At 46.2% G+C, this 24,608-nt stretch overlaps 1 protein-coding gene across 1 annotated transcript in view; it reads right to left on the minus strand.

Moving 5' to 3' along the window:
• Positions 1–24,608, minus strand: part of SLCO4C1 (solute carrier organic anion transporter family member 4C1) — a 146,320-nt gene that overhangs the window by 40,872 nt on the left and 80,840 nt on the right. The window contains exons 4-6 of the mRNA XM_063964072.1: positions 21,290–21,386; positions 19,928–20,049; positions 10,287–10,402 (exon numbers count right to left, since the gene is read on the minus strand). Of these exons, the coding sequence (XP_063820142.1) occupies positions 10,287–10,402; positions 19,928–20,049; positions 21,290–21,386 (335 nt within the window). The remainder of the gene's footprint in view (positions 1–10,286; positions 10,403–19,927; positions 20,050–21,289; positions 21,387–24,608) is intronic.

The raw sequence follows: 24,608 nt of genomic DNA on the forward strand, positions 1-24,608 counted from the left end.
CTCTGGACACTGTACTGTTTACCAGCCTGCAGCAGCCGCCCACAGCCTCAACGGTGATTCCCCCCGGCCATCCTACCCACTGATTCTATGTGTGGTCACCAGTTTACAAATGTCTCCTCTTCTGGTGTCCACCCCCTCCACTACTTTCCCCCCTCTCTTCATCAGCTTCCTCACTGGGGACCCTCCCTGCCACCCCACGTCTCTCTATCCCCTCCCTACCGCCCCGCGTCTCTCTATCCCCTCCCTACTGCCCGCGTCTCTCTATCCCCTCCCTACCGCCCACGTCTCTCTATCCCCTCCCTGACGCCCCGCATCTCTCTATCCCCTCCCTACCGCCCCGTGTCTGTCTATCCCCTCCCTGCCACCCCGCGTCTCTCTATCCCCTCCCTACCGCCCCGCGTCTCTCTATCCCCTTCCTACCGCCCGCGTCTCTCTATCCCCTCCCTGCCGCCCGCGTCTCTCTATCCCCTCCCTGCCGCCCCGCATCTCTCTATCCCCTCCCTACCGCCCGCGTCTCTCTATCCCCTCCCTGCCGGCCCGCATCTCTCTATCCCCTCCCTACCGCCCACGTCTCTGTATCCCCTCCCTACCTGTGTCCCCTCCCTACCGCCCCACATCTCTGTATCCCCTCCCTACCTGTGTCCCCTCCCTACCGCCCAGCGTCTCTGCGTCCCCTCCCTACCTGTGACCCCTCCCTACCGCCCCGCGTCTCTGTATCCCCTCCCTACCTGTGTCCCCTCCCTACTGCCCCACGTCTCTATCCCCTCCCTACCTGTATCCCCTCCCTACCGCCCAGCGTCTCTACGTCCCCCTACCTGTGTTCCCTCCCTACCGCCCTGCGTCTCTGTATCCCCTCCCTACCGCCCGCGTCTCTGTATCCCCTCCCTACCTGTGTCCCTTCCCTACCGCCCTGTGTCTCTGTATCCCCTCCCTACCTGTGTCCCCTCACTACCGCCCCGCATCTCTGTATCCCCTCCCTACCTGTGTCCCCTCCCTTCCACCCCGCGTCTCTGTATCCCCTCCCTACCTGTGTCCCCTCACTACCGCCCCGCGTCTCTGTATCCCCTCCCTACCGCCCTGCGTCTCTGTATCCCCTCCCTACCTGTGTCCCCTCCCTACCGCCCTGCGTCTCTTAATCCCCTCCCTACCTGTGTCTCCTCCCTACCGCCCCGCGTCTCTGTATCTCCTCCCTACCGCCCCGCATCTCTGTATCCCCTCCCTACCGCCCGCGTCTCTGTATCCCCTCCCTACCTGTGTCCCCTCCCTACCGCCCCACGTCTCTGTATCCCCTCCCTACCTGTGTCCCCTCCCTACTGCCCCACGTCTCTGTATCCCCTCCCTACCTGTATCCCCTCCCTACCGCCCAGCGTCTCTGCGTCCCCTCCCTACCTGTGTTCCCTCCCTACCGCCCTGCGTCTCTGTATCCCCTCCCTACCTGTGTCCCCTCCCTACTGCCCCACGTCTCTGTATCCCCTCCCTACCTGTATCCCCTCCCTACCGCCCAGCGTCTCTGCGTCCCCTCCCTACCTGTGTTCCCTCCCTACCGCCCTGCGTCTCTGTATCCCCTCCCTACCGCCCCGCGTCTCTGTATCCCCTCCCTACCTGTGTCCCTTCCCTACCGCCCTGTGTCTCTGTATCCCCTCCCTACCTGTGTCCCCTCACTACCGCCCCGCATCTCTGTATCCCCTCCCTACCTGTGTCCCCTCCCTTCCACCCCGCGTCTCTGTATCCCCTCCCTACCTGTGTCCCCTCACTACCGCCCCGCGTTTCTGTATCCCCTCCCTACCGCCCCGCGTCTCTGTATCCCCTCCCTACCTGTGTCCCCTCCCTACCGCCCTGCATCTCTGTATCCCCTCCCTACCTGTGTCTCCTCCCTACCGCCCCGCGTCTCTGTATCCCCTCCCTACCGCCCCGCATCTCTGTATCCCCTCCCTACCACCCCGCATCTCTGTGTCCCCTCCCTACCGCCCCGCATATCTGTGTTCCCTCCCTACCGCCCTGCGTCTTTGTGTCCCCTCCCTACCGCCCGCATCTGTGTCCCCTCCCTACCGCCCGCGTCTCTGTGTGCCCTCCCTACTGCCCTGCATCTGTGTCCCCTCCCTACCGCCCCATGTCTCTGTGTGCCCTCCCTGCTGCCCTGCATCTGTGTCCCCTCCATACCACCCCGCATCTCTGTGTCCCCTCCCTACTGCCCTGCGTCTCTGTGTCCCCTCCCTACCACCCCACGTCTCTGTATGCCCCCACTACCGCCCCACGTCTCTGTGTCCCTTCCCTACCGCCCTGCATCTGTGTCCCCTCCCTACCGCCCTGCATCTCTCTATCCCCTCCCTACCGCCCTGCGTCTCTGTATCCCCTCCCTACCGCCCAGCATCTCTGTATCCCCTCCCTACCTGCGTCCCCTTACTACCGCCCCGCGTCTCTGTATCCCCTTCCTACCGCCCCGCGTCTCTGTATCCCCTCCCTACCTGTGTCCCCTCCCTACCGCCCCGCCTCTCTGTATCCCCTCCCTACCTGTGTCTCCTCACTACCGCACCGCGTCTCTGTATCCCCTCCCTACCGCCCCGCTTCTCTGTATCCCCTCCCTACCGCCCCGCATCTCTGTGTCCCCTCCCTACCGCCCGCATATCTGTGTTCCCTCCCTACCGCCCTGCGTCTCTGTGTCCCCTCCCTACAGCCCCGCATCTCTGTGTCCCCTCCCTACCGCCCCGCGTCTCTGTGTGCCCTCTCTGCTGCCCTGCATCTGTGTCCCCTCCCTACCACCCCGCATCTCTGTGTCCCCTCCCTACTGCCCTGCGTCTCTGTGTCCCTTCCCTACCGCCCCACGTCTCTGTATCCCCCCACTACCGCCCCACGTCTCTGTGTCCCTTCCCTACCGCCCTGCATCTCTGTGTCCCCTCCCTACCGCCCTGCATCTCTGTATCCCCTCCCTACCGCCCTGCGTCTCTGTATCCCCTCCCTACCGCCCTGCATCTCTGTGTGCCCTCCCTACCGCCCCGCGTCTCTGTGTGCCCTCCCTACCCCCCTGTGTCACATACAGGGTCCATACCACCGGCTCCTGGATACTGCTCTGACAAACCCTCACCAAGAGTACAGGAGCCATAACCCCTTGCTGTGCCCCCCGTAGTTACCGGTATATCGATGATGCTCCGTTCTGCTGCCTCCTCCCTATCCCTCATATAGCAAGCGCAGGGCGCAAGCCCAGCACCGAGCACATGACCGCGCTGCCAATGGCCACTGGCCCTGGAAGCAGCTCCAACCTGCGCCCCCTCCTCCTACTGCACCTGAGGGGGGCGCGCACATAGCGCATGCAGAGGGGACTGGTGCACCCGTGGCCGTGTAGAGACCTTGCGTGCGCAACATGTCCGCGTTCCTACACCTGAAGGATGGTACGACGTAGACACAGAGGGGAGTGCTGGTACAATGAGAAACAGGGGCAGCTGTGTCCTGTGTCTAATGACACCATATACCTCTTCATGCCGGTACGTCTATACCACATGCATCCTTATCCGTGTCCTATATATTGTTACACATACAATCACATAGTTATAGGTCCCGCACCCCCCCACCTGCATCCACCCCCCCCTCCACCCGCAGCATCTACATACTCCCTGCCTTATCCGCAGTCCCCCCCCCCCCCGCACCCACTACATTCTATACATCGTGCCCTGCAGGCACTGTTCACGCAGTCGCAAGGGCCTACACCCCCTTCACCATCGGACGCCTGTTCGTCGTGCAATATTTAACCACTAACAAACCTAGTAAGGCAGGTAATACTCCAGATAATACAAATATTAAACCCCAGCAAGGCGTACAGGAGTTAAGGGGGCGTAGCCCCTTGCGACGGTGTGAAGAGCGCCCGTAGGGCGCAATGAAGCGCCTAGTGTACTAATGAATGTCAAAGTTTTATTTAGGAGGAGAACGCAACCTGCCTGGTTCAGCCATTTCTCAGGCACTCAGAGGAGTATCCAACCGGTAAAAGAGGAGCAGTAGCCTGCAGGGGAAGTGGCTGAGACCAATGGAACTGGTAAATATGGAGTCATTCGAGTACATATATAGTAAAACCCAAAAAATAAAATAAAAATCAAGAAAGTAACGTCATAAATCGAGAATAACCTGTCCGCACATTAGTATTTGTCAGTAGGAAAGCGGACAGAGATAGGGTTACCCCCGGGTATTTCTTTTCATTACCATATAAGAAGTATTCATTTCTAGTAATGTCCCTAGTCAAGATGAGCTCGGAAATGTTTGTTGGACCATGTACAGACACTTAATACGGGTTGAGAAGGATTGAATTAATACTTCGCATGACCAAGAAGCTTGTTTATTTTATTTTTCTTTTGCAGTACTAGAAAAATTCTCCATCTGGATAAGATCACTGGTAAACACTGCTTCGGCAAATGGGAGGAACGAGAGAAGTGCAACATTACCCTTTGATAAAACCTGCTGAAGTTACGATTGGGCCACTATGATGCTAAACCCTTTCTTTTTTTTCCTAGCAGCAGCAGCCCCTGACTAACTTAATCGACAGAGACTTTGTAAAATGTGAAATACATATATTGTACTCCCGCTCAGGAAGTACAAGGTATATTAGATACCATCAAAGACTAATGTTGCATTCCACTGTTCTACATTCATGTCCATCACAGGTAGAGGAAATTATCTTACAAGATACCGGGTTCCCTATGAACTTAGGATGGACAGGACACTGGATTGATGGCTGAGGTAGTCCCAGTAGTGACACAGCATGCACAAGCTTTAAGGGGGGTAGACCAAGTAGTTAATCAATTCCCCGTAGTGCCGAATCCAGTTGTCATTTTAATACAATTCCCTCCACCTCTACAAACTTATCTGTCACCAACCTCTATTCTGTTTTTCTTCACAGTTTTCCTCTTCACCTTTGCGTTCACACAGGGGGTACAATACATGGACCCGATTCTCCCAAGGTTACGAGTGATAGCCTGAGAATTTTCTCCCAAGCCCTGCATGACTGTTTACAGTCCTTTCAGCCTGAGAGTGGGTCGGTGCTGATACAATATGTTGATGACTTGTTGTTGTGCGCTGATTCATTTGAGTCATCCCTGGCAGATACGAAGCAGTTTCTGTTTCGTCTCTTCCAAACAGGACACCAGGTATCAAGGGATAAACTACAGTTGTGTAGGAAAAGGGTCAAAAACTTGGGACGTAGTACTGGTACATGATTTGACAGTTCATACACCACATGCCGTATTGGTCCTTCAAAGTTCTGCCCGAACCTGGTATGTCTCATCAGCACGATGGCACCAGTATATTACTGCAGTGTGCCTTGTCATGCACAAAGGGTGGAGGAAGGATGAGAATACTCATGAATGGAAATTTTGTATAGACACTGATATGCATGATGGTATGGAATATCTGAATCAGACCTTTACTACGAGACCAGACAGAAGTGACAGCCCATTGATGAACGCAGACCTGATATTTTCTTCTGCTGTTTCTCCTCTAGAGATGTTTTTTGTTTGTTTGTTTTTTTAGTGATGCTCATTGTACTCTACACTGCAACACACAACAATTAAATTAAGATGCAAATTTGCATTTCCTACAGGAAAAGGAGGTCTGGAAGTCGAAGGGGTATGGTTAGGAGTCCTCAGGACTCTGGAGAGATGTACAAGGTAATCCAGAGGCCCCCAGGAAGTATCTCCCAGGCCTAGCTGAGGCGGCACATGGTCTGACTCACCTAGGGTAAGGAAGGTATGTGCAAATTGGTAAGAGCTTACTAGCGTGTACCAGGGTTCTCTTCTCAGGCAAGCAGGAAAGCAATGACCTGTCTTACTTGCATGAGGAAGAACATTTGGTAAGGTAGTATTAACAGAGCCATCCCATATCCCTCCTGCAGACGGACCTTTTCAGGTAATACAAATTGACTTCGTACAGTTAACACCCTGTAGGAATTGGAATTATGTATTGGTGTGCACTGATGTTTTCTCAAGCTAGCTAGAGGCATTTCCTGCCTCCACAAGTACTGCTGTGTTTACTGCAAAGAAAATTGTGCAGAAATTTGTGTGTAGATATGGTATCCTTAGGAGTAGGAGCAAAGTGATAGCTTGAAACTGGACTATTGTGGTCATAGATATTGCCACTAGTGTTATGTAGCATCGGAGCCACTCCCAGATGCCCACTTAACAAATCACCCTCTTTTAAAAAAAAATGTTTTTTCTGGAAGACAACCTCGTGTCATGATTGATCCGCACAATGATCAGAAATACACCAATGAGGTGACAGTACAGTACCTTATCGAGAAGAGCCAGCATTTGAGAACTTGACAAAAGAACTTGAAACTGTTGATTCCTGGTATGCCAAATACTGTCTTGAATGTGAACCAAGAGACTGTGTGATTGTTCTTACGCTCAGGTTGCCTAATAGACAGGTGGGAAGGACCGTACCAAGTTTTGTTGACCGCACGATCCTAGTGAAAGTAGCCAAGAGAGAGACTTGAGTCCACGATTCCCATTGCAGGAAAGTCGGTAGTCCGGAAGGAACTCGTAAATGGAGTGAGATCGCAGAAAGTATCACCGTGAAGACTGAGAGGCGACACTGTTGAACACTACCTGAGCGTACTAAAGGATTACAGAAAGACCAGTTGTTGTAATTGATTTGCTATGGACAAGATTTGTTTTGTTCTAGCTTTCTTTTTTCCCGTTGACAAACTTTTTTTTTTTCAGGACATTCTATTTTTGTTAGGTTTTTCATGAGGAGTCGAGTGTGGGACTGGAATTGGTTCTGGAGAAAGGAGTGATGTCTTTATAGGATCTCAGGATCAGCCTATCACTTTGTTAAAGCCAGATAAAAATCAAAGGTCTAGTAGTTACGGAGTTCAGAGGTAACGTGATAGGCTATAGTCTGAGGAATACTGTATTTTGTAGTTATTGTGACCCCATAATTGAAGATAGGTGCATCCAGAGATGTCAGTCTAGCAATAAGGTAGCATTTGACAGACATCCAGTGAGTGATTACCACTCACTAGTGGGTAAGGTCTTAAACCAAATGGAATGTTGGATGTGCTCACAGGTACCTCTAAGACAAAATGATGCATGATTACTGCCATATTCTTTAGAGTTAGCTGAGGTACTTGAATTACACGGAGGGGGGGGGGGGGGGGGGGGGAGAGACCGGTGGACAAGGAGTATAATATAGCTAGACCCCCTAGTCTTAAGATCCACCAGTACCATAGATAAATCCCTGGTATGTTTAAATCTCACCAATTTCAGGAAATCAGGAAATTGGGAGGTAATCAGGAACAATCAGACAATGGCTATTCACACATAGCAGATAAAGAGCTCATTAATATATGTGGAAGAAAGGTTTATGAATGGCTCTCCCCGAACTCTGAAGGTTTATGTTATCTAGGAAGGACACAACCTGAAATAATAACCCTTGTTCAATGATGAAATAGACCTAGCATACGTTCCAGAAATGGAAACAATGTTCAGAGAGTGATAGGAATATATACCATGAAAATTTTATATGTCTCTTTCACGATTTGTTTGTGTTTTCTCCCTCTACCCAGCAGAACCTCTATCGAATCCGAACATCAGTGTACAAACGTTCGATCAAATCAGACATCATAGGCCAAAGCACTGTCCCAGCATACTCTATAAGTTGAATGTCATCCCACACCCAACCAGTGGTCCCGTGACCGCCGAGTGCATATAGAGGATGTCTCGTCCTCCTCCCTGTCTTCCCCAAATATAGTCAAATGTCTGATTTGCAAAATGAATACATACATGTGTCTAGGTCACCGATTATGTGTTTGAAATATTTTTCTTCTGTTAATAATTTATGGCAGTTATTGTTTACTCCCAAAGGGTGGACTGTCAAAGTCAAAAATATTACATAGAGAGAACATCCAAACTCCAAACAGAAGAGTCGCTATGCTTGCGAATATGCACAGCATGCACAGCAATATATGGTAACATACGCACTCACACAGACATGCCACAAAGATATATTCAACACATATTTCATACAGCACATAAATTAAACATATCAAGCACTAGACATTATAAGGTTTTAAATTATATAATGGAGTATAACGTCATGTATGTGTATTGTTGGAGTGGAGCAAGATGGACATGTCGTGCTTCGTGTCAAAGTAATCAGATTCATGAGTGGATTGATTTGATACCGGTGGTTAGATTGTAGCACATTGCAATGAGTAGTTATGATCAAATGTAGGAATATAAAGCCACAAATCTAGTTAACAAAAGAACATTCCAAAAGACAGCATGTGTGGCCAGGAAACCAGAGGCCAGCCCCTATGATGTCATCATCAAGGCTGGACGTTGCTTGCATATGAACTGACCAATGACTCATCATGAATGAGAAAGTTCCCTCCCCTGGACCAATAACAGAAGACCTATACTCCCCCAACATACACAGTGTATAGCTGATCCCACACACCAGGTTTCCTGTTTTTTTGCTGGGTGCTGATCGAGATGGTGTTTTGCTGATACTCTGCTGCTGTGGGCATTGAGGGAGAGCTAAAGATGGAGGAAATGGAGCGAAGTGTGCATAAAGTGCATTGAGGGAGATGGTAATTGTATGCTGGCCGTAATTGTATGAATTCTTGCTTTTTATGTAATTATACTCTGTAACCATATATATATATATATATATATTGTACATGTGTTATATTGTATGCATACCCTTTTAATAACATATATATATATATATATATATATATACATCAATGAGCTTTGGAACTCAGACAAATTTGTGTGTGTACTTGTTTTCTCTTAAGGGATGTAGTGTTTGCGACATACAGCGCACTTTTATCGTATATGGTAATAAGATGCGCCTTGCATCAACAACATATATTAGCGCTGGCATTTTAAATATTTATTAGAAATAAATCGGACTCTTACAAGTGAGATGAGTAGTTGCGAGGATATTATGATAGTTTATGTAGCAGTTATTGTGGTATGCATTACAGCAGTTTAGGAGTTAACCACTTCACTGATTTTAAAAAAAAAAAAAATTTACAAAAATGTTATCAATAATTTTTTTTACATTTAATAAAGTTAAAAACAATTTTAAAAAATGTATTTAAATATTTTATTGAAAATAAATATGCCTAGGGGGTGTCCTGCACTCCTCATATCTATGGGCCCTGACTGTAACATGACCTCCCACACCCACATCAATATCAATAGACCCGAGTGGCAATTGATCCACGGAAGCATTACCCCCCACTCCCCTTGCGTTGTTAGAGCACCAGTAGCATAACCTCAGAGCCTGACACTTCCCAACAGATCATTGTGTTTAATGTGCCTGGATAGACATCATTCTGGTTTTTAACTGGTCTGGGTTGATTCCTGTATTCCTGGCCTGTATTAATGCCATATTTCTAGTGACTTCTACCTTGTTCTTGATATTCTGCATGTGTTATTGCTTCAGACTGACTTTGACTTTCCATTTGCACCTGCATTTCACAGCAAATTCTGCCACTGTTTCATTAATGTTTTGCCTGCATTGTGTTTTGGTAAATATCTACCTCATTAACTTAATTTCAACACTGGTATCTGTACACAGCTACACCTCATGTGTCTGAACTTTGACCCAACTGTATTAAGCCCTTACAAAACATAAAGTGGAGACTGATAAAGAGTGATCTACAGTATGATCAGCAAATCAGCTTCCTAACTGTCATGTCACAGGCTGTGTTTGAAATTTGACAGTTAGGAGCTGGTTGGCTGGTCATTTATCACTTTTTATCCATCTCCACTTTATCTCTTGTTAAGGCTTAATACATTTGGGCCTATGTGTACTGTGCTGTTATTTTTCACTTCTTCTCTTGGTGAACTACTGTAATTCTCACATTCAGCCCCCAATACCTCCTCTATACTGAAGGCATCCAAAACCCCTGTCCTGGCCACTTTTGCTATTCTATTATCTCATGTGAACAACTGTCTCTGCTATTTTTGATGTCCCAGCTGTATAGTATCTAAAGCTCGACATGTCCAAAACAGAGCTTATCATCTTCCCTACTTCCTGAGTCCTCACCTCCACTTAAATCCCCATCCCTGTGAATCACACAACAATCTCCTTAGTTACCCAAGTCCCCTGCCTTGGTGATACACTTGACATCTCACATTACTGTATTTATGTCCTACTGTATTTGCCCAACTGTCCATCACCACAGAGCACTATGACACCTTTTAAATCAGGAACGATAACAGTTTTTCAGCAAAGTTAGCATAACTACTTAATATTTTTATATTACAAACACCATTTATTGGACAAGTATTTACCCAAAGTGCCAACGGAAAATCTTTGAAACTTTTACCAATATTTTTGTCTTCAACAATAGATTCACTTCCATTGTCATGGGCTTGTGAAACCCTTTGACATTGTATTGCTGCAGTACCTATAAAAGAAGAAAGATTTTATATTATATGAACTATAGGGGTTCTTCTATAAATAACTTAAATAGACAAATTAAAGAGAATGGTGTAAAGGTAAGTGGCAATATGTTCTATAAAGATATGTGATTTTTCTGTAAGTTAAGTTTTCCTTTAGGTGTCAAGCTGGGTACACATTAGATAATAATGTGTACCCAGCGAGATCGAGAGTGACGAACCTGGCAGGGGTGCCGGCATCGGCAAGTGCATACACTTGCCGATGCCAGCAGCCACAGCGGGGAGGGGCATGCTGCATTCGGCAGCATGGCACCAGTAGTGACATCCCCTGATTGAGCTGCATGCAAATACAACAGGGATACTTCTAACAACCCATGTACCCAGCTTTAGATATGACCTCTATACAGATATGACTGCCAAATAAATAAGGATTCATCATTGTTATATTGCGCAACAGATTTTGTAGCATTGGACAATCATATTGCAGATGTGTCATCCATCCTACAGATCTGACATACAGTACATAAATGTAGTAAACATAAAACAAATACATGAATACAAGTAAGCATTATAACACATTTACAGTATGATTAGACATGAGATAGCAATCACAGTTATGAATTAGATGAGTGTGAGAAAATGAGACATTGTGTAGCTTATAGAGGGCTGGGTTAAGGACAGACAGTAAGTGCACATAGAGCAAAAATGGTTGCGGTTGATGAAGGAAGCAGAGAAAGTGGACACAAAGGGCTAGATGGGACTAGAACAGGCAAGTTGTTTCAACAATTGTAGATAGGGGAGAGTCTGTTACAGTAGGGCAAGGCGTTCCATAGGTGGCAAGTGGTTTTGGGGATGGAAGTGGCAGGATAATATAAGACATAAAGAAAGTTGAGAGTCAGAAGGGGAGAGGAGTGTTCAAGCTGGGGTGTATAAGGAGATGAGTCCAGAGATGTATTGTGTGAAAGTGTTAGTGTGGACCCTGTAGGTGAGGTGAATAGCTTAATCTGAATTCTGGAAGTGATGGAAAACTAGTGACAGAATATACTTAGCGGGACATAAGATGATTAGCAGTGTGAGAGAAGATTTGTCTTTCAGCAGCATTCAGTGGGCATTGTAGAGAGAAAGCTGGGTGAGAGGAAAGCCATTGTGGATGAGGTTATAGTCAAGGTGGTAAATAATGAGCAAGTGGACTATGGTTTATATTAATTCCTGAGTGAGGAAGGAGCTCATTTTGTCAATGTTGAGGAGTAGGAGGCAACAAGACTGAAAGAGTGAATGGATATCAGGGGAGAAGCTGGGGGTAGAACTAAGCATGACATTGCAGTAGTCTGAATGGGCAACAGGGTAGAGAGTCCAAAATTGGACATGTTACATTTCGGGTGAAGATTATAGGCAAATTATAGGAAACACAGGATATTAAAGAGATTTAGAGGTCAGTGCAGGAAAGTTAGATTTAGGTCTCATCTGTATCGAGTTCTCAATAGAGACCAGATGAGTTCACCAAGAGCAGATGAGTACATAGAGAATAATAGAGGGTCAATGATAGATCCTAGTGAAAATAACAGAAGAGTGATGTATAGGGGTAGCAAGAGTTGGTAGCAACTGCGTTTCCCCGGTCAAGATTTTTGCTCGCTTTCTCATAGAAGCTAATTAAGTTAGTTTGACATGACCTGTCCCTCACAAAACCATGCTGATTCCTATTAATAACATTGGAGGTATCCAAGTACTCCTTTATGCGATCCCTTAATATTCCTTCCAATATTTTCCCCACTATAGATGTCAAACTACCCGGTCTATAGTTGCCAGGATGAATTTTGATTCCCTTTTTAAATATTGTGATTACTTCTGCTATACGCCAGTCCTTTGGTATCATGCCTGTATTAATTGAATCAGAGAAAATCAAATAAAAAAGCCTTGCTAGTTCTGAGTGAAGCTCCAAAGAACCCTTGGATGAATTCCATCTGGACCAGGAGATTTATTAATCTTAATTTTGTTTAGTCGCTCATGGACTACTTCCTCACTCAAACAAGTACTCAGCAATGGTACATTATTATTACTTATGTTATACACTACCTCCTCTCTAGTAAACACTGATGAAAAGAATTTGTTGAATATTTTTGCTTTTTGTTTGTCATCATTAATCTATACTCCTAACTCTCTTACTAAAGGTCCTATATTGTATTTTTTTAACCCTTTACCGTTAAAATACTTGAAAAACTTCTTAGGGTTTGTTTTACTCTCCTTAGTTATTTGCTTTTATTATTCTATTTGATCTGCTCTGATTTCTTTTTTGCATTTCTTGTTACATTCCTTGTAGTAGTGGAATGACCTCGCCAGGGCAGGTGCTAGGGTGTTCGGCGCCCCCCTGCAAACTATAAATTTGCACCCTCCCATACTGTACTTTACAAAGGGACAGCAGTAGCACAATCTTATTCACACTACACCGCACGTAGTAATGCTGCTTATCCATATTGCGACCCAAGTAGTATTGACGCTTATACATAATGCTCCCAGTAGTAGCACTGCTTAGACACATAATGCACCCAATAGTGGTGCTGCTTATACACATAATGCCCCCAGTAGTGGCACCACGTTTACATAATGCCACCAGTAGTGGCGCCGTTTATACACATAATTCCCCTAGTAGTGGCAGCGCTTATACGCATAATGCACAAAGTAGTGGCTCCGCTTACACATAATGCTCCCAGTAGGGGCACCGCTTATACATATAATGCCCCTAGCGGCGCTGCTTATACACATGACGGCCCCTGTAGCAGTGACACTTATACACATAACGCCCCCTGTAGCAGTGATGCTTATACACATGACGCCCCCTGTAGCAGTGATGCTTTACACATGACGGCCTCTGTAGAATTGACGCTTATGCACATGACATCACCTGTAGCAGTGACGCTTATACACATGACGGCCTCTGTAGCAGTGATGCTTATATACAGGATGCCCCCTGTAGCAGTGACGCTTATGCACATGATGCCCCTTGTAGCAGTGATGCTTATTCACATGACAGCCCCTGTAGCAGTGATACTTATGCACATGATGCCTCCTGTACCAGTGATGCTTATGCACATGATGCCTCCTGTAGCAGTGACACTTATGCACATGACACCCCCTGTAGCATTGATGCTTACACATAATGCCCCCTGTAGCAGTGATGCTTACACATGATGCCCCCTGTAGCAGTAACGCTTATACATATGATGCCACCTGCAGCAGTGATGCTTATGCATGACGCCCCCCATAGCAACTTATATACATGATGCCCCCTGTACCAGTGATGCTTATGCACATAACGCACCCTGTAGCAGTGACACTTATGAATGACGCCCCTTGTAGCAGTGACACTTATATACATGACACACTCTGTAGCAGTGATGCTTATACACATAACGCCCCCTGTACCAGTGACACTTATACATATGACGCCCCCTGTAGCAGTGACGCTTATATACATGATGCCCCCTGTAGCAGTGATGCTTATGCATGAGGCCCCCTGTAGCATTGATGCATATACACGTGATGCCCCCTGTAGCAGTGATGCTTATATACATGATGTCCCCTGTAGCAGTGAGGCTTTTCACAATGCCCCGTGTAGCAGTAACATTTATACACATGACCCCCACTGTAGCAGTGATGCTTATGCACATGATGCCCCCTGTAGCAGTGACACTTGTGCATGACGCCCTCTGTAGCAGTGATGCTTATACACATGACGCCACCTGTAACAGTGATGCTATTACACATGATGCCCACTGTAGCAGTAACGCTATTACACATGACGCCCCCTGTAGCAGTGACACTCATGCATAATGCCCCCTGTAGCAGTGACGCTTATAAACATGACGCCCCCTGTACCAGTAACGCTTATACACATGAAGCCTCCTGTACCAGTGACGCTTATACACATGACACCCCCTGTAACAGTGATGCCTATGTACAATGCCCCCTGTAGCAGTGACACTTATGCACATGACGCCCCCTGTAGCATTGATGCTTATGCACATGATGCCCCCTGTAGCAGTGATGCTTATGCACATAATGCCCCCTGTAGCATTGATGCTTACACATTATGACCCCTTTAGCAGTGACGCTTACACATGATTCCCCCTGTAGCACTGATACTTATACACATGATGCCCCCTGTAGCAGTTACGCTTATGCATATGATGCCCACTGTAGCAGTGATGCTTATGCATGAAGCCCCCTGTAGCAATGCCACTTATATCCATGATGCCCTCTGTAGCAGTGATGCTTATGCACATAATGCCCCCTGTAGCAGTGACGCTTCTGCACGATGCCCCCTCTAGCAGTGATGCTTATACACATGACGCCACCTGTAGCAGTGAAACTTATATACATGACGCCCTCTGTAGCAGTGATGCTTATACATGACGCCCCCTGTAGCAGTGATGCTGATATACATAACGCCCCCTGTAGCAGTGACGCTTATACACAAGGCTCCCTGTAGCATTGATGCTTATACACGACACCCCCTGTAGCAGTGACGCTTATATACATGATGTCCCCTGTAGCAGTAATATAGTAACATAGTAACATAGTATCTAAGGTTGAAAAAAGACAATTGTCCATCGAGTTCAACCTATTTGTGGTCTCCTATGCACGATTATTTTGCATAAAATTTTGACTGAAGTTGATGACTGCCGTTACGTTTTACCCCTCTTTTTTATAATAACCATATTGCGTGACTATGCCCTGTAACCCTGGATATCCTTATCCATTAGGAATTTATCTAACCCATTCTTAAAGGTGTTGACTGAGTCAGCCATTACAACTCCCTCAGGCAGGGAATTCCAAACACGTATCGTCCTTACCGTAAAAAAGCCTTTACGCTGTATTGTGCGGAATCTCCTCTCCTCTAACCTGAGCGAGTGTCCACGAGTTCTCTGTGTTGATCTAACCAAAAACAGGTCCTGCGCAAGATCTGTATATTGTCCCCTTATATATTTGTAAATGTTGATCATGTCCCCTCTTAATCTCCTCTTTTCCAGTGTAAACATGCCTAGTCTGGCAAGCCTTTCCTCGTATTCCAGCGTCTCCATACCCTTAATTAGTTTGGTCGACCGCCTTTGAACCTTTTCTAGCTCCACGATATCCTTTTTGTAGTAAGGTGCCAAGAATTGTACACAGTATTCAAGGTGTGGCCTCACAAGTGATTTATATAACGTGAGTATAATACTCTCGTCCCTAGCATCAATTCCCAGTTTTATGCATGCTAATATCTTATTAGTCTTCTTTGCTGCAGTCCTACTTTGGGTACTACTGCTTAGTTTGCTATCTATGAGGACACCTAAGTCCTTTTCCAGTACAGAATCCCCTAATTTTACTCCATTTAGTAGGTAGGTGTTATTTTTGTTCTTGTTACCACAGTGCATTACCTTACACTTGTCTGTATTGATGTGCATTCTCCATTTCGCTGCCCAAGATTCTAATTTAACTAAGTCGTTCTGAAGCGACTCAGCATCCCCCTCCGCATTTATAACTTTACACAATTTGGTATCATCTGCAAAAATTGACACCATGCTCTCTAGACCTTCTGTTAGGTCGTTAATGAAAATATTGAACAATAGCGGTCCTAATACTGAGCCTTGCGGCACACCACTTAGCACTTTAGTCCAAGTTGAAAAAGATCCATTAACACAAACGCGCTGCTCCCTATTATCTAACCAGTTTTTGACCCAAGTGCATATTGTGCTTCCTAGCCCTGATTCTTGTAGCTTGTAGATAAGTCTCATGTGTGGTACAGTGTTGAATGCTTTGGCAAAATCTAAAAAGATTACATCCACCTCTTTACCCTGATCTAGTTTTGCGCTTACTGTTTCATAAAAGCCAAGTAAATTGGTTTGACAGGATCTGTCCTTCATAAACTCATGTTGTTTCCTTTTAATGACCTTATTGAGGCTTATGCACAATGCCCCCTGTAGCAGTGACGTTTATACACATGATGCCCACTGTAGCAGTGACGCTTATACATATGATGCCCCCTGTAGCAGTGACATTTATGCATGACTCCCCCTGTAGCAGTGATGCTTATACACATGATGCCCCCTGTAGTAGTGATGCTTATGCACATGACGCCCCCTGAAGCAGTGACGCTATTACACATGACAACCCCTGTAGCAGTGATGCTATTACACATGACGCCCCTGTACTAAAGACGCTCATGCATGACGCCCCCTGTAGCAGTGATGCTTATACACATGATGCCCCCTGTACCAGTGATGCTTATACACATGAAGCCTCCTGTACCAGTGACGCTTATACACATGAAGCCTCCTGTACCAGTGACGCTTATACACATGACACCCCTTGTAGCAGTGACGCCTATGCACGATGACCCCTGTAGTAGCGACATTTATGTGCATTATGCTCACTGTAGTAGTGATGTTTATACACATTATGGCTACACTGTCACATATACACATACACACTGATACACACACACTTTCATCACTAACTCTGTTTACATCTTACCTAAGGAAGTCTGGCTGCTGGAGCTGTAGCAGATCATCCATCTTTGTATCAGGCTGCATCCTGGTCCCGTGTAGTTCCGCCCACTAGTCCATGTAGCTCCACCCCCTTTATAGGTCCCAAATAGTCACTCACACTGCACTGTCACAGAGGAGGGGGAGAGGAGGCATCATGCTGCCGGCGCCACTGCCTGTCATTGAGTGTGACAGGTGCAGCATCAGGGACATCGGCTCAGCAAAGGGATGCAGAGCAGGGAGAGCGCCTCTCCAGCCTGGCGCCTCCCTGCTTTGCATCTCTTTGCTGAGCGGATGGCGCCGGGCCTGGACCCTGCCTTCCCATCTGATTTGAATGCTTTGAAAGCACGCCTCTTTTTATTCATTTCTTCCTTAACCCTATTATTAAGCCACATCGGTTTGTATTTAGAACTCCTGTGTTTGCTGCCCATGGTAATGAATTTATGAATATACAGTATTTATCACACAAACTTGTAAAAGCATCCCACATTTCAGCAGTGTTCTTACCATGAAACAAAGTATCCCAGTCAATGTCCTTTAGTGCTTGTTTCAGCATGTCAAAATTAGCGTTTCTAAAGTTAAAAGTCTTTGTTAAACCTTTATGGTGATGCTATTGAAACCTAATATCGAATGTGACCATATTATGATCGCTGTTTCCCAAGGTCTCCCCAACTTTAGTATTTGATATTATCTCCACATTATTAGTTAGTACTAGGTCCAGAACAGTCCTGGTTCTAGTAGGTTTCTCAATTATTTGAGATAAGTATTGATCTTTTAGCATATTTAAGAACCTGTTACCCCTATGATAAGTTGTTCCAATTTATATCAGGATAATTAAAATCCCCAATGATTAGGACCTCCCCTAGTCCTGCAGCTTTTTTGATTTGCTGCAAGAGTTGTACCTCCTCAGTCACACTAATGTCAGGTGGTTTGTAGCATGTCCCTATTAATAGCTTTTTTGTTCCTTTTCCCCCACTTGAAATTTCAACCCATAATGCCTTCACGTTATCTCCAGCTCCCTCATACATAACCTCCTTTAATTATGGTTTTAAGAGTGGTTTAACATAAAGACATACCCCTCGTCCTCTTTTATTAGCCCTGTCTCTTCTGAAGAGAGTATAACCCTCCAAATTTGCTGTCCAGTCACGTGAATCATCCCACCATGTCTCCTATAATATCATATTGGTATTTTAATGTGAAAATTAAAAGACCAAGAAGACCGAGAAGTCTGCCCAATTTTCCAAGAAAACAAATCCCTCCTTCCTACACCAATCTCTTAGCCATACATTTACCTCCCTAATCTCCCTCTGCCTCCCTGGGTTAGCTCATGGCACAGGTAATATTTATGAGATTATTACCTTAGATGTCCGTGTCTTAAATTTGCAACCTAGATCCCTGTAATCGTTTTTAAGGACATCCCATCTACCACTTACTTTGTCATTGGTGCAAACGTGCACCAATACTGCTAGGTCTTTCCCAGCCCCTCCCAACAATCTGTCTACCCAATTTGCAATGTTACGTACCCAAGCACCCAGGAGACAACATACTGTACGACGATCGTGGTCACAGTAGCAGATTACCCTATCTGCTTTTCTAATAAGTGAATTTCCTACCACCACAATCTGACTAGGTACCTTGCTATCAACTTTCTCCTCTGTGCTGGAGGGACCGTTTCTTCTGGTTGCTAGAGTAAAAAGTCTCAGCCAGCTCCACCAAATCTGCACTGCCATCCACAGTATCTTCATCCAGTCTGGCTAATCTACTGGGAATTAATAGCTCAGAGCTGGCCTGCCTCTTTCTCCCACCTCTACCCCTTCTAACTGTGACCCAACTACCTACCTGTTCATCCTCGTCCGATCCCCCCTGACCCACCAATGCCTCCATAGGGAGCTGCAGACTTTGCTCAAGATTGGCAATCTCCCTCAGTGTAGCAATGGTTTCCTTTAGATCAGTTACCTGGGTTTCCAAAGAGACCATTTTCTCACATCTCATGCAGAGGTACTCACCCTGGAACTATTGCTACAGGTATGCATACAGCTGACAAGATATGCACTGGGTGAGATTATCAATCTTGTTCCCACTCATACTGAAAGGAGTATATACCTCCCTCTAACCTGTTGTTAACCTTTAATCAATGTACAGCCCTTTTAATTACAGAGGCCTATCCAAGACTCACTACCACAAAACTCTTATTGTTCTACAATCCTCCTATAGTACTACAATTGGGCGGTCTTCAGTTTGCCGGCTGTCGGGATCCCGCCGCACAGTATACCAGTGCTGGAATCCCGACAGCTGGCATACCAACACTTTTTCTCCCTCTTGGGGGTCCACGACCCCCCTGGAGGGAGACTAAATAGCGTGGCGCATGTAGCGTGCCACCGTGCCCGCAAGGGGCTCATTTGCGCTCGCCACGCTGTCGGTATGCAGCGGTCGGGATCCCAGCGCTGGTATGCTGGTCGCCGGGAGCCCGGCCGCCGGCATACCATACTACACCCCTACAATCCATCTATAGTACTACAATCAGATACAGTGTATAACAGAGTTCAGCAGTATTGATACTTGCGTGTCTGGACAGCAACTTGACCACATCACTGTTTAATATCAAAATTAGAGATGTCTAAAAATGTCTAACCTGTTGAACATGCAATTGAAGTTCATCGAACTGATGGACAAATATATGTTTGCATTCAACCAGCAACATGCCCTAAGAGTTCAAAATTTGCAGCTCACTTTTGTAGCTTACATTCCTCTATCAGGTTGGTTTGATGTTCACAAAAATTATTTTAACATTACTTTTTTAAGCTGAATTTTGAACACCACTGTGTTTGAACTTTGTTGTTGCAAATTAAAAATGCCAAAATGTGGTCTGACCTTTTCAACCTTCCTGAAATCAGCATGATATTTTCACATTGATTTAAATTTCAATAAACTCTAACAAATTGTTTTGAGAATCAATATGCAGCTGATTTTAGCATCTGTAAGAAAATGTTCTCTGCAAGGTCACTTACTTACCTGGTAAGTGTTTTGGAAAGCAGGAGAAAGGTACGATCAGCAACCATGTCACTAGCCCTACAATTAAAAATCCAATCCACCATGCGCCAAGCCATCGTGGGTCATCTGTCGAAAGCGGCACACTTCAAGAAATATATTAACAAAGTAAATGTCAATGTTATCAATTATGTTATTGTCAGAGAAATCAATATTATTCATTTGCCACATTTCTGATTTGTGAAAAATAATTGCTTAATTAAAATTAAAGGAATATATAACAATTACATGAACAACTGTGGTGAATGATTCAAGACACTCACCTGTCAGCAGGTTCCCTACTGAGGGTTTTGTTTTTCTTTTGATCGACCCATTAAGAATTAAAAGTATCTATCTACCTATCTATCTATCTATCTATCTATCTATCTATCTATCTATCTATCTATCTATCTATCTATCTATCTATCTATCTATCTATCTATCTATACAACCAATGTCCACATGGTGCAGTACACCTGATACCTTAAATAAACTCGTCACAGCATTAAATTGGTCAGCAACGTTTCAGTGCTTTAATACTTTAGTATACGCATTCTCATCAGGATAAGGGGATGACCGGGGACCTATATATATATATATGTATATGTATATATACATACACACAGTTATGTTGCCGGCAGTCGGGATTGTGGAGGGCAGGATACCGATGCCGGGATTGCAACCGCTGACAATGCCAACAACCGGAATCCCGGCTAACAGGGGCTTTTCCCACTCGTGTGATACAACACCCATAGAGTGGGAATAGAACCTGTGGCGAGTGCAGCAAGACATTCTGATGATCTGGGATGCCGTTGTCGGTATAATGACGCCCAATATCCCTATCGTCGCTAAATCCTACTGATTCCATATATAAGGGTACAGCACTCCCTTTGCTAAATATCAACAGCTGGTGCCCTCACAAGCAATCTCATACCCATCCACAGGTGCGGCACTTCTGGTTTAAATGATGCACATGATACTGGATTTCCAATAACGTCTCAGGATTTCCAATAACGTTTCAGTTATCACAACTGTATATAATTTAATTGTTTGTGTATTGTACCGACCTCGCTAGTCAGTCATAATCAGTCATGACTTCTTCATCAAAAATCAGTAAAGAAAAAACGCTGAATATTGCTTTAGGTCAGTGAAAATGTTATGTACACTCAGACATGATCACTGAGGGTTTCTTCTTATATACAGTATATTATGTAGAGCTCTGCTAAAATATATTATGAGCATCATTCTTAAAAGTTTATTTTTATATATGTTTAGGAAATTCCCAAGCATTCTGGGTAATGGATCCAATACCTATAAATGATATTTACTACAAAATACTTTACTTGCCTTGATACTTTTTCAAAATCAATGTAAATATTCAACAGCTGTCCACCTATCAAATATCCAACTGCAGGGCCCACTACAGACATTCCATATGCAATACCTGGAAAAAAGGAGATTCATTAAAATAATAAGAATTTACTCACCGGTAATTCTATTTCTCGTAGTCCGTAGTGGATGCTGGGAACTCCGTAAGGACCATGGGGAATAGATGGCTCCGCAGGAGACTGGGCACATCTAAAGAAAGATTTAGGACTATCTGGTGTGCACTGGCTCCTCCCCCTATGACCCTCCTCCAAGCCTCAGTTAGGACACTGTGCCCGGAAGAGCTGACACAATAAGGAAGGATTTTGAATCCCGGGTAAGACTCATACCAGCCACACCAATCACACGTATAACTCGTATAACAGTATGATAACAAAAGGAGCCTCTGAACAGATGGCTCGCAATAACAACAACCCGATTTGTGTAACAATAACTATTTACAAGTATTGCAGACAATCCGCACTTGGGATGGGCGCCCAGCATCCACTACGGACTACGAGAAATAGAATTACCGGTGAGTAAATTCTTATTTTCTCTGACGTCCTAGTGGATGCTGGGAACTCCGTAAGGACCATGGGGATTATACCAAAGCTCCCAAACGGGCGGGAGAGTGCGGACGACTCTGCAACACCGAATGAGAGAACTCCAGGTCCTCCTCAGCCAGGGTATCAAATTTGTAGAATTTTGCAAACGTGTTTGCCCCTGACCAAGTAGCAGCTCGGCAAAGTTGTAAAGCCGAGACCCCTCGGGCAGCCGCCCAAGATGAGCCCACCTTCCTTGTGGAATGGGCTTTTACAGATTTAGGCTGCAGTAGTCCCACCGCAGAATGCGCCAGCTGAATAGTGCTACAAATCCAGCGCGCGATAGTCTGCTTAGAAGCAGGAGCACCCAGTTTGTTGGGTGCATACAGGATAAACAGCGAGTCAGTTTTCCTGACTCCCGCCGTCCTGGAACATAAATTTTCAGGGCCCTGACTACGTCCAGTAACTTGGAATCCTCCAAGTTCCCAGCAGCCGCAGGCACCACAATAAGCTGGTTCAAGTGAAACGCTGATACCACCTTCTGGAGAAACTGAGGACGAGTCCTCAATTCTGCCCTATCCATATGGAAAATCAGATAAGGGCTTTTATAGGACAAAGCCGCCAATTCTGACACACGCCTGGCCGAAACCAGGGCCAACAGCATGACCACTTTCCACGTGAGATATTTCACATCCACAGTCTTAAGTGGTTCAAACCAATGTGATTTCAGGAACTCCAAAACCACATTGAGATCCCAAGGTGCCACTGGGGGCACAGAAGGAGGCTGAATATGCAGAACTCCCTTGACAAAAGTCTGAACTTCAGGCAGGGAAGCTAGTTCTATCTGGAAGAAAATCGAAAGGGCCGAAATCAGGACCTTAATGGACCCCAATTTGAGGCCCAACGTCACCCCTGCTTGTAGGAAATGCAGGAATCGACCCAGTTGAAATTCCTCCGTTGGGGCCTTCCTGGCCTCACACCAAGCAACATATTTTCGCCAATGCGGTGATAATGTTTTGCGGTGACATCCTTCCTGGCTTTGATCAGGGTAGGGATGACTTCCTCCGGAATGCCCTTTTCCTTCAGGATCCGGTGTTCAACCGCCATGCCGTCAAACGCAGCCGCGGTAAGTCTTGGAACAGACAGGGCCCCTGCTGCAGCAGGTCCTGTCTGAGTGGCAGAGGCCAAGGGTCCTCTGAAAGCATCTCTTGAAGTTCCGGGTACCAAGCTCTTCTTGGCCAATCCGGAACCACGAGTATAGTTTTCACTCCTCGCCTTCGTATTACCTTGGGAATGAGAGGCAGAGGAGGAAACACATAAACCGACTGGTACACCCACGGTGTTACTAGAGCGTCCACAGCGATCGCCTGAGGGTCCCTTGACCTGGCGCAATATCTTTTTAGCTTTTTGTTGAGGCGGGACGCCATCATGTCCACCTGTGGTCTTTCCCACCGGTTTACCAGTATTTGGAAGACTTCTGGATAAAGTCCCCATTCTCCCGGGTGGAGGTCGTGCCTGCTGAGGAAGTCTGCTTCCCAGTTGTCCACTCCCGGAATGAACACTGCTGTCAGTGCTAACACATGATTTTCCGCCCATCGGAAAATCCTTGTGGCTTCTGCCATTGCCCTCCTGCTTCTTGTGCCGCCCTGTCTGTTTACATGGGCGACCGCCGTGATGTTTTCTGATTGGATCAGTACCGGCTGGTTCTGAAGCAGGGGCCTTGCTTGGCTTAGGGCATTGTAAATGGCCCTTAGCTCCAGAATATTTATGTGAAGCGAAATCTCCTGATTTGACCACAGTCCTTGGAAATTTCTTCCCTGTGTGACTGCCCCCCAGCCCCGAAGGCTGGCATCCGTGGTCACCAGGACCCAGTCCTGTATTTCGAATCTGCGGCCCTCTAGTAGATGAGCCCTCTGCAGCCACCACAGCAGCGACACCCTGGTCCTTGCCGACAGGGTTATCCGCTGTTGCATCTGGAGATGGGACCCGGACCATTTGTCCAACAGGTCCCACTGGAAAGTCCTTGCGTGGAACCTTCCGAATGGAATTGCTTCGTACGAAGCTACCATTTTTCCCAGGACTCGCGTGCATTGATGTACCGACACCTGTCCCGGTTTTAGGAGGTCTCTGACTAGAGATGACAACTGCTCGGCTTTTTCCACTGGAAGAACACTTTTTTCTGGTCTGTGTCCAGAATCATTCCCAGGAACAGAAGACGTGTCGTCGGGACCAGCTGTGACTTTGGAATATTGAGAATCCAGCCGTGCTGTTGTAGCACTTCCCGAGAAAGTGCTACCCCCACTACCAACTGTTCCTTGGACCTCGCCTTTATCAGGAGATCGTCCAAGTACGGGATAATTAAAACTCCCTTCTTGCGAAGGAGTATCATCATTTCGGCCATTACCCTGGTAAAGACCCTCGGTGCCGTGGATAACCCAAACGGCAGCGTCTGGACTGATAGTGACAGTCCTGTACCACAAATCTGAGGTACTCCTGGTGAGGGGGGTAAATGGGGACATGTAGGTACGCATCCTTGATGTCCAGGGAGACCATGTAATCCCCCTCGTCCAGGCTCGCAATAACCGCCCTGAGCGATTCCATCTTGAACTTGAACCTTTTGATATAAGTGTTCAAGGATTTTAAATTTAAGATGGGCCTCACTGAACCGTCCGGTTTCGGTACCACAAACATTGTGGAATAGTAACCCTTTCCTTGCTGAAGGAGGGGTACCTAGACAATCACTTGCTGTGAATACAGTT

Source organism: Pseudophryne corroboree, chromosome 1 (genome assembly GCF_028390025.1).
Source record: "Pseudophryne corroboree isolate aPseCor3 chromosome 1, aPseCor3.hap2, whole genome shotgun sequence".
Lineage (NCBI taxonomy): Eukaryota > Metazoa > Chordata > Amphibia > Anura > Myobatrachidae > Pseudophryne > Pseudophryne corroboree.